The 10,114-nt window shown below is 33.3% G+C and overlaps 1 protein-coding gene across 1 annotated transcript; it reads left to right on the forward strand.

Annotated features, from left to right (window-relative positions):
• Positions 1-885: 885 nt before the first annotated feature.
• LOC132720682 (uncharacterized) lies at positions 886-8,660 on the forward strand. Its single transcript, XM_060704863.1, has 5 exons — positions 886-1,042; positions 4,846-5,005; positions 5,727-5,872; positions 6,298-6,418; positions 8,060-8,660. The coding sequence occupies exons 1-5, from the start codon at positions 1,012-1,014 to the stop codon at positions 8,280-8,282; spliced, it is 681 nt and encodes a 226-aa protein (XP_060560846.1). The 5' UTR covers positions 886-1,011; the 3' UTR covers positions 8,283-8,660.
• Positions 8,661-10,114: the final 1,454 nt, after the last annotated feature.

The following is a 10,114-nucleotide window of genomic DNA, read 5'->3' on the forward strand; positions in this document are numbered from 1 at the left end:
GCCCAGAAACTTTCATTTCATAAATAAGACGTCATGGTTTCCCACTTCTATGGTTTGAGTAATGCATTTTCACTGCAACATTCTAATTAAAGTTTAAGGGATAAAAAGAATAGAGCCATCAAAAGTATAATGCATACTCGGACTGTGGTACGGATGTGTAGGCTTGCCTGGCTCTATTCTGTTAGCAAAGGGAGATAACTTAGTTCCAGCTTCATGTTAAAAGAATGACAAGATTATAGCACTTGACGAGTAATGATGAGATAGCCTTTTAAGCTGCATGCCTCCAGATTCGTTTCTTTATAAAAACTTATGAAAATATGTGTAGTGTAGGACAAAAGCTGTCCCGGGCAAAAACCCTCCCGTCCAAAAATAACCAGTTCGCACAGGCTTTTGCCCGCCTTGTCATTTTTGGAATGGAGGGCTTTGGTGAAAATATATTTAAAAGTAAAATATCGTAATTGGATATTGGATATTTGTGAGGTTTATATAATCTATATACACGGCTTCAGTCGATTTAAAAATTAACTAAAAAATCATATAAAGAAAGTTTGCAGTATTATAAATTTGTCATTAAGATTCTTAATATAAACGGTTATTTGCAATCTTAACAAAGTGGTTATACAAAATTAACGTTTATACAAGGCCACATAACCTGTCAAAAATCTTTATAACTATTAATACAAAATGGTTACTCGCTTTAAGAAAATAAGATAAACCACTTAAAAAAAGAAAAATGAATTGTTCCATTCTCAAAGTCGGGCAATTCCATTGTTGTAATTTTAGCGGTGTATAGTATAACTACTTTAGTAAACGGATTCATTAAGCATTGTAAAATAAACAATAGCTTTTAAACAATGCGTTCATTGAAAATCATAAAGTGAAAAAAGTATAACAGAAAAAAATCTTTAAATAAACTACATCTAAAGAATTGAAAAAAAAGAAAGAAATTAAACGGGTGAATACTATGGACAACATGTAAATTTATTGTTTTATTCAATTTGATTTACAAAAATGCGTACACTTTTATATTTGAGATTCAAAGGTAATTATATTTATTTTTCAAATATTTTATTTGCCTCAAAGGTACAATGTTTTAAGTGAAAAGGTCTATATTTACAATGGCCACATTGTACATTAGTATTTCAAATTTTGATAAAAAAATAAAAGAAATGTATCATTCGGACTTTCTCATGAAATGCCTCGGTTGATAAAGTTTAAAGTGATTTAGAATAAAATACATATATGATGAATAATAATATTTTGTTCTAGAACATTTCATTATCTGCTTTATAAATATTTGAGCCGCGTCACGACAAAACCAACATAGTGGGTTTGCGACCAGCATGGATCCTGATCAGACTGAGCGGATGTCATTATGCATCCGCGCAGTCTGATCAGGATCCATGCCTGTCTACATGTAATAGAGCAGGGGCGGATACAGAACAAGGTTTCCTGGGGGGGGGGGGGGGGGGGCTGACATATGGGTGGACGAATTTGACAAACATAATGCAACAGGCAAAAATTGAAGATTGGGCCAGCATCTTGTTCATGTGTCAAAAATTGTAATTGATGTGTTTTATAGCTCATCTAATGAGTGGCGATGCGTTTCCCTTATAAATGTGTATACTAATGTTTTTGTAAATATTTAGTTGATATGGAATTAAGAAAAATATATGTAAATGGGGTGGGTGTGGGAGGGGTGTCCCCTCACATAGACCGAGAAAATTTTGAAATATGAGGTTGAAAATGGTGTTATTTCCTTGACTTTCTAGTGCTGTTTATTGTACCTTTTGGATGGTTTTACAAAATAATGTATTTTGTATAGGTTATTGTTTGCAGGGTCTTTCAAAAAGAATTCCCCTAATGTTAAGTAGTGAGCATTTACAAAATAACAGCACACTTACCAATGTATGCACAACTGTTGATAAAAATAAATTCAAACACTTGATCAATTTATTCATCTGAATAATAGACGATTTTCCAAAGTTACATTGTAAGTGATATTAAAATACTGCCTTCCTAATGTACCAAAAAAAGAATTTAAAAAATTAAACACTCAAGTATTCAATAAGAATTTTTCCCATCAATGAACCCATTTTAGATACTTAAAAGAGGTCAGTACAATTTAAATTATATTTAAAAATATAACTGCCATAAAAAGTTATTAGCAAATGACCAATTATGTCATATTAATAAAAATCTTAGTAAAACTACCGGTAGTGATTAAAACGCGATTCCTTTAATATTATCATTATAAAACTCGCCATCTTTGTAATTTACAAATAATAATTTTCAATTTCTTAATAATAGGACTTGGAAAAACAAAGATAGTAAAATATGGTGCACAATGTAATTTGCCACTATCAGTGACTATTTATTTCATTAGACCTTTGGAAAGTAATAAACCAATCAATTATGCAGTTTAAACATTGAAGTCATTCAAGCATGCTGAAAGATAAAGATCTCTGCCAAGCCCCTAGGCAGGAGATTAACAACTGGATGACAGCAATTAATGTTTTGATAAGGGAGTACACTACAGCCAATAAAGTTTGAAACTCACAAATATATATTCCAGCCCAGCTGGTAAACATATCTTTGGGTCAAGCTGGGGGGGGGGGGGCTGCAGCCCTGAAGCCCGGGCCTGAATCCGCCACTGTAGAGTTGGTCAGCGAACAGCATGGATCCTGATACACAGGCTGGTCTGAATCCATGCTGGTCCCAAACGCACTATGTTGGTTTTGTTGTGACGCGGCTTATTTGTAATATTGGATAATTATCTCACACCTGCCAAAAACTTTCATGTATAATTCTTCAATGTTTTTTTGTTATGTCTGATACTGAATATTGTTTACGTAATTATTCATTGTAAATTACAGACATTCCATTATAGAACATTTCACTTTAAAGGACATTACCCCTCGGAATGACCCCCCCCCTTCTTTAGAAAGGGATTTTTTAAATTTTTAGAGCATTTAAATAATGGTTTAAGGGTAGTCATATGTTATTAAAAAATAATGGCGCTAAAGTAAAAATTTGTCAAAAAAAGAGAACATGAAAACAAAGTATATTTTGCTTTATAAAAAATACAAAACACTATAACGAACTAGTCCCCAAAAAAAGAACGGGCCAAAAGGGGGGCCATATTGGCAATTGAGAAATTTTGAACTAAAACTGGCACAAAAAAAAAAAAAATTTTTTTAAGAAATAAAATAATCTTTTCGAGCTAAGGGGCCTTTTAAAAAGGGCACATTAGGGTTCCATAAAATTTTAAACATCATTTCTAAAATTTGTACTTTTTGCATTTCATTTCGTTTTTTTTAACCCAAAGGGCTATAAATCAAGGGTTTTTTTAACAAACAAAACCAAAAAAAAAAAGAATCAATTATACTACTTAAAAAAAAAAAGGGATTTTCAATTGTTCTTTCAAGTACTTTTTAAAATAAAAACATTATTTTTTTGTAAAAAAGGGGAAGGAAGGGAAAAGTTTTTTTAAAAATTTTAACAAAATTTTTTTACAAAATAAAAAATTTTAGTAAATTTTTTTCACAATTTCTTTAATCTGTCAAGTTTAAACTTTTTGGGAAAATAAAAAACCGGGAAGAAAGTTTTACGTCTTATGTATTAAAGTAAAATTAAAAATAATGTGAAATCACACAAATGTTATACAAACATAGTGTAAGGATCGTAGCTTATGAAAATATTAATCGTGAAAGTTTTTAAAAGGAATTGAAAAAGGGGTTTTAGTTAAAAACTAAAATTTATTAAAATTTAAAATTTTAGCGAGCCTCTGGGGAGCATAATATTATTTTATCCAACGAGTTCAATAAATTCAGCAATGAACTTAGTACACGAATTTAATATTCTATTTATCACATACCCCAAATAAAGGCCATTTAACGTGAAAAAAGAGAGTCATTTTTCATTGTATGTAACATTTAGCGCGTCTTTACCCTATGAGCCAGAGGCTCGCATAATATATTTTTATTTAACTCGTGTAATGTAATCAGTATTGAAGTTACTCTCATTCAATATCCTCTATTTATTACTAACTGGGATAGATAATCTTTACCCCGCTTGAACAAAAACTGATTAATCATTATTTGCACCTGCAATCCTGCACACCTAAGCACGACCACCCCGTTACCTAAATAGATAAAGAGTTGGTCTGTGAATCGGTCGAAGCGGGTTCGATTGGTGGACGGTGCAGGTCACCCTCGTTGTAGTTGATCATGAAATCCTTTCTACGGCCATTCGCACTATTCGTCTGCTCTGGCAACTAGTACTGGTGAAGTACTTAACAGCCTGCCCAGAAAAAAAAACTATGCTCCGGCGAATTCAAAGTGACCTCGTGAATCGGAGAGATCGTGATTGGAGATAAAAAATTTTGTAAAATAAAAACAGTTGCTTTTTTTTTTTATTAAACCGGTATTTCCGGGGGAATAAAATTTTTAAAAATTTTTTTTATTCTGGGATAATGGGTTTTTGTCACGGGAAACTTTAACAAAATTGAGACTTTTTATTTGCAATTTTGAATTTTGGGGCAGATAAGTTTTAATTTTTCAGAGCCTGCCCAAAAATTAAGTTTTTCATTTTTTCCCCTTTTAGCTTTTTCACGGACAGTAAGCAAAAATTTTACATTTTTTATTCTGAACAGTTGGATTGCACGGGCCCCACAATTTTAAAATTTGTTTAATTTTGCCATTTTTTCGCTATGTACGAAATGATTATATTGATTTGGCAAGAGGTATTGTCACGGAAATAAACATTTTCGTTATATTTTTTACACATTTGTTTATTCTGGCACTGTATGCTTATTGTCACGGAGCCTGTACATAATATTTACAGTTTTGTTTATTCTGGCACTGTTTGGCTACTGTCACGGAGGCTGTACGTACAGTGATATCAACACGGGCCTGAATAACTGTGTGGACGCTGCTACTACATCAACAACCGTAAGATGGTTCTTTCCTCACGGAACACTAGCACAACAAGCAGAATTCTGTCAGTAAGTATTGACATGCTCTTATACTGTAGAAAGTAATCTCATATATTTCAAAACTATTTGAATATAATTTTATAAATTGGTCAATATAGACACAAGCTTGTCATCATATCTACTCTATAAAAGAAACGGATTTTTGCCGATTATTGCAATAAAAGAAAAGTCGCGGAATACTTGTATACCATGCAACTGCGTTTCCAACCCATAGAAAATGTTCCTACTAATTTTGTTTTGCCCATCGAGTTTAGTTTTTTTACACAGTCTATGTCCTGAGTCCTCCCACCTACAGTAACCGCTGAATAATAAGTGGGTAACGCAGCTGCAAATAGATATTGTTTTTTAATAATGGCCTTTCAATAAAGACAATGCTTTTATTTTCATTTTTCAAAAGCTTTGTAATATTAATGTCCTTCGAAAGTTTCCACAACGTTTCTCATTAGCTATTTACCTGCACCATCTTTTGCTGGTCGCTTTTAGGCAATTGGTAAAAATATAGTGAAAAGGTTTCGGAAACCAAAATACTACTTTGTTTACGTTTGCCACTTTTTCACATTCAGAGTTATAGTTTTGTCAGGTGATTAACATCTGAAATACCCGAAAACCATTACTTAAACGTTATAAAACCCAAGTTTGTCCTTGCTAAAGAATGGGAAAAGAATCGTTTTCGAGGCGTCATGGACCTTTAATTAAAGAAGTTTTTATAACGTTACCCATTCTATTACAGGAGTAGTGCTCAGACAACTTTGGCTACATGCATCAACAACATATTCTCGGCCTGCAAGCTTGAGGCGAAAAGTTTAAAAATGTTCGGCACCACTGGGGATAACCTAATTAATGCATACACTAATTTATGCTCTTCATCCTTAGTCAGTAAGTATTAAACTTCTTGATGTAAATTACGGTGTACCGTTAGAGCCATCGCGACAATACAAAAATAGGGTGATGAAGAGTCGAAATAACGGAGCCATGATTGTGAAAAATGAATGTACAATGATGAAAAGTTGAAAGTGCGATAGGGGAATGTCAAAATAACGAAAGCACGATTAGGAAAACTAGATATAATTGCGTGCTTTAACTATCGTAATTGCGACCTTTCACCACCGTGATATTATGTGTGTACTTGATGGGGCATAAGGCAAGTCTAATATGATTTCTCAGGCTGTGTACTGAGTCCAAATATTTTCCATTTTGTGTCCTCTCAATGTTTAATAAGGTAACCTGTTCTCTCTATTCACTTAATAATCAGTCGGTATGATAAAAATCGTATATTGACCATCGAATCTGATTCCTTATAGCGGATGCCCAAGCATGTATGTCAGTTGTATCAGCGACGGCAACGTTCAACGCGGCGGAGACGACATTCATCAGTAGAGTAGCCGCTCTTCCTGACGCCGCCACAAATATAGAAATATGCGGGTATGTTCAGTTTCATGTTATGTAAATTATTCTTGTTCCTCTCACTTTTAACACAGAGAAACATTTATAAAAATAGTTTATCACATATCCGATTTTGCGACTCCATAAAAAGGGTATTGCACGGCCGTGCAAATATTTTGACTTGACGTGATTTGCGTCAAGCTATTCGCACGTCAATGAAAAATGTTTGCTTATCACTTCAAATGGTCTTTATTTTTGGTATGTGATAAATAAATTTTTTAATTCGTGTAAGTTCATTACTAAATGTATTGAACTCGTTGAATAAAATTATATTGTGTTCGCCAAAGGCTGCATAATATACATTTTTTTGTAATTTTATTCAACTCTTCATCATCATCGTCATCACCAAAATCACAAAATCTTTATCACCTTTATCATCATCATCTAGATAATAATGATCACCTCCATCATCACCATCAGCATCATCATCATTTCCATCATCGGAATTTTTACTTTCATCACATCCACCATTGATTTTTTCATAATCATCATCATCATCATCATCATCATCAAAATCATATTTATCATATTTGTCACCACCTTCATAATGTTGATGATGATGATGATGATGATGACAATGATGGCTATATACTGATAATGTTGTTGATGGTGACGTTTTTTTATTATTAAATACTTTGATTATTTATTTCTCTGAGTGAAAAATATTTCCGCCTCAAAGGACTGTTTAATATGATTTTTTTATATCAAGACATTTATTGATTAAGGCTGTAGCATAGCTTTGTTGTCTTCTACGACAGTAATTCAAACTATTTTAATGCTGTAATTTCAATTCGACTTTATTGTCAAGATCGTCTTCAACCAGTTATCCTAGAAGATTGTTATTTAGCATTGAATTGTCTAGAGGTTCTCTACCAAGTGATACTCTTCGGGTCAAATTTGTACAGAATCATGTAACGTTTCCGTCTCGTTATATACAACACAAAGCGAGCCGTCAAAATAACGACGACACAACTTTATTTTCCCATTCACGGCCATGTCAATTGTTTATATACGGGCTTCTGTAAATGTGGCCCCTTTTCTCAAGGTATTTTTGTTTTAATATATGCATGCTAATAAAGTTCTCAAACATCATCTTGTCTGCTACCGAACACATATATAGTCCAGACACCTTTGCTTTGAAAACTATGCTCAGTATTATAAAATTATACCAAGCTTGTTCAAATTATCCCCATTCCTTTTTTTTTCTTCAAGGGCTCGGTACTCTGGTATATCCTGTAACACAAGATTGTGAAAATAACATAGGATTAGTTTTGTTTGTTTGTTTGAGTTTACGTCACACCGACACAGTATAGGTCATATGGCGACGTTCCAGCTTTACTGGTGAAGGAAGACCTCAGGTGCCCTTCCGTGCATTATTTCAGGCACGAATGGGCACCTGAGTAGAATCACCGACGTCCCTTAAGCTAACTGGATATCTTAATCACATGAAAAAATTCCACACAGTGGTGAGGGCCAAGTGATTTGAAGTCAACGAGCTTAACCACTCGGCCACGGACACCCCATTGGATTAGTAAATAGCACGATATTTGACATATTGAACATCTCGCCTTTTACCGCATATATAAAATTCATAATACAAGCCTCTTGTTCTATTTTTAGATTAGCAACATCGATGGAGTACGTTGCCTACAACACACTATTGTCTGTTCCATGCACAGAGCCCTCTCACCTTGCAGTCTGGGCCAGTTTCTTCGCAACTGTAATGGACACGTACGCTTGCACGTGTCTGGCATCAACATATCAACTCAGTCACGTGATCATGTTACTAACTGTGTTGCTTGGATGCTACTATAACGTCGTGACCAGAATTGTGACGTCATAAATATCAGCATAGATTTAATGACTCAAATGATTGTATCGATCGTTTAGGAAATTGACTTTATTGTATTATGCTTTATACTTAAATAAGTTTTTCGTTTAACACTAAATTTGTTTTATCTATTAATCACACACCCTTGCCGATTTTTCGTCTCCATAAAAATGGTATTGGCGGCTGTTTATATATTTTGATGTGACGTCGTTTAATTGAGTTATACTATAGACGCGTCTATATATAGAGGATATTGAATGAGTGTATGTTTAATACTGATTTTATTGAACAAGTTGAATAAATGATAGTTTGCGAGCCTCTGGCGAGCATGATATTATTTTATTCAACGAGTTCAGAAAGACTATTTAAGTGATAAGGCGTCATTTTTTTTATAAACGCGCCTATAGTATTACGCTAACATTCAGCGCGTCTTCAGCGCGTCTTTACACAATATTTCTATAACGCAAATGAGGTCACGTCAAAATATTTGCACGGCTGTGCAATACCATATTTACGCAGTCGCAAAATCGGCACGGGTGTGTGATAGATAGAGGATACTGAATTTATTGCACGAGTTTAATTAATTATATTATGCGAGCCTTTGGCGAGCATAATATTATTTTATTCAACGATTGCAATAAATTCAGTAATGAATTTACACGAATTAAATATTCTATTTATCACATACCCAAAATAAAGACCGTTTAAAGTGAAATAAGAGTCAATTTTCATTGACGCGCCTATAGTATAACGCTAACATTTAGCGCGTTTTTATAACGCTAATGACGTCACGTCAAAATGTATGCACCGCCGTGCAATACCATATTTACGGAGTCGCAAAATCGGCACGGGTGTGTGATAAATAGAGGATATTGAACGAGTGTAAGTTCAATACTGAATTTATTGCACGAGTTGAATAAAATTATATTATGCGAGCCTCTGGCGAGCATAATATTATTTTATTCAACGGTTGCAATAAATTCAGTAATGAACTTACACGAATTTAATATTCTATTTATCACATACCCAATATAAAGACCGTTTAAAGTTAAATAAGAGTCATTTTTCATAGACGCGCCAAAACTATAACGCTAACATTTAGCGCGTCTTTACTCTATGTTTGTTAATGCTAATGAGGTCACGTCAAAATATATGCACGGCCGTGCAATACCATATTAACGGAGTCGCAAAATCGGCACGGGTGTGTGATAAATAGCAATAGATACGTTTACACTTTAAACAGTGTTTTTAATGGAATATTATATTCGTGTAGGTTCAATTAAGATAATCACATGTTTCTGTAAATTAAGAATTAAAGATATACAATGCTCATCTTTGGATAATATTTTTAAAGCAGAATTTTATTGAAATCTAGTTATTTCTTCTTCAACATGTCTTATTTAAATAAGTGAATGCATAAGCTATGTTTGGTAAGCTGTCTTCCCTATTACTAGTCAAATTAATTTGGCGTATTCTTATAAACACTGTCAGCTTTTTTTTATGACACTTTGTAATCAGACAGTGACAACCTGTGGTGTGTAAAATTTTAAACGTTACATATTTTCCTTTTGTCTATTCAAAAGATGTTTATTTTACATTTCAAATATGTTTATTTTACATTTCAAAATAGACTTCATAGTAATTACGATTTTTTTTCCAAACATCAAATTTGAGCGTACTATATCCTTAACTTTACAAAACTGCAAAAACTATCATATAGTTTACCATTAAAATTATGCCTAAATAAAATATTGTTTGTGTGGAAAAAGAAAAAAGAACTAGATGATAGATTATAGGTCTAAATTTGATGAAGGGTGTGGCGTAATCTTTGTTTAAAATACGCC

This window comes from Ruditapes philippinarum, unplaced genomic scaffold (assembly GCF_026571515.1).
Source record: "Ruditapes philippinarum isolate M1 unplaced genomic scaffold, ASM2657151v2 ctg4159_1_1_1_1, whole genome shotgun sequence".
NCBI classification, from domain to species: domain Eukaryota; kingdom Metazoa; phylum Mollusca; class Bivalvia; order Venerida; family Veneridae; genus Ruditapes; species Ruditapes philippinarum.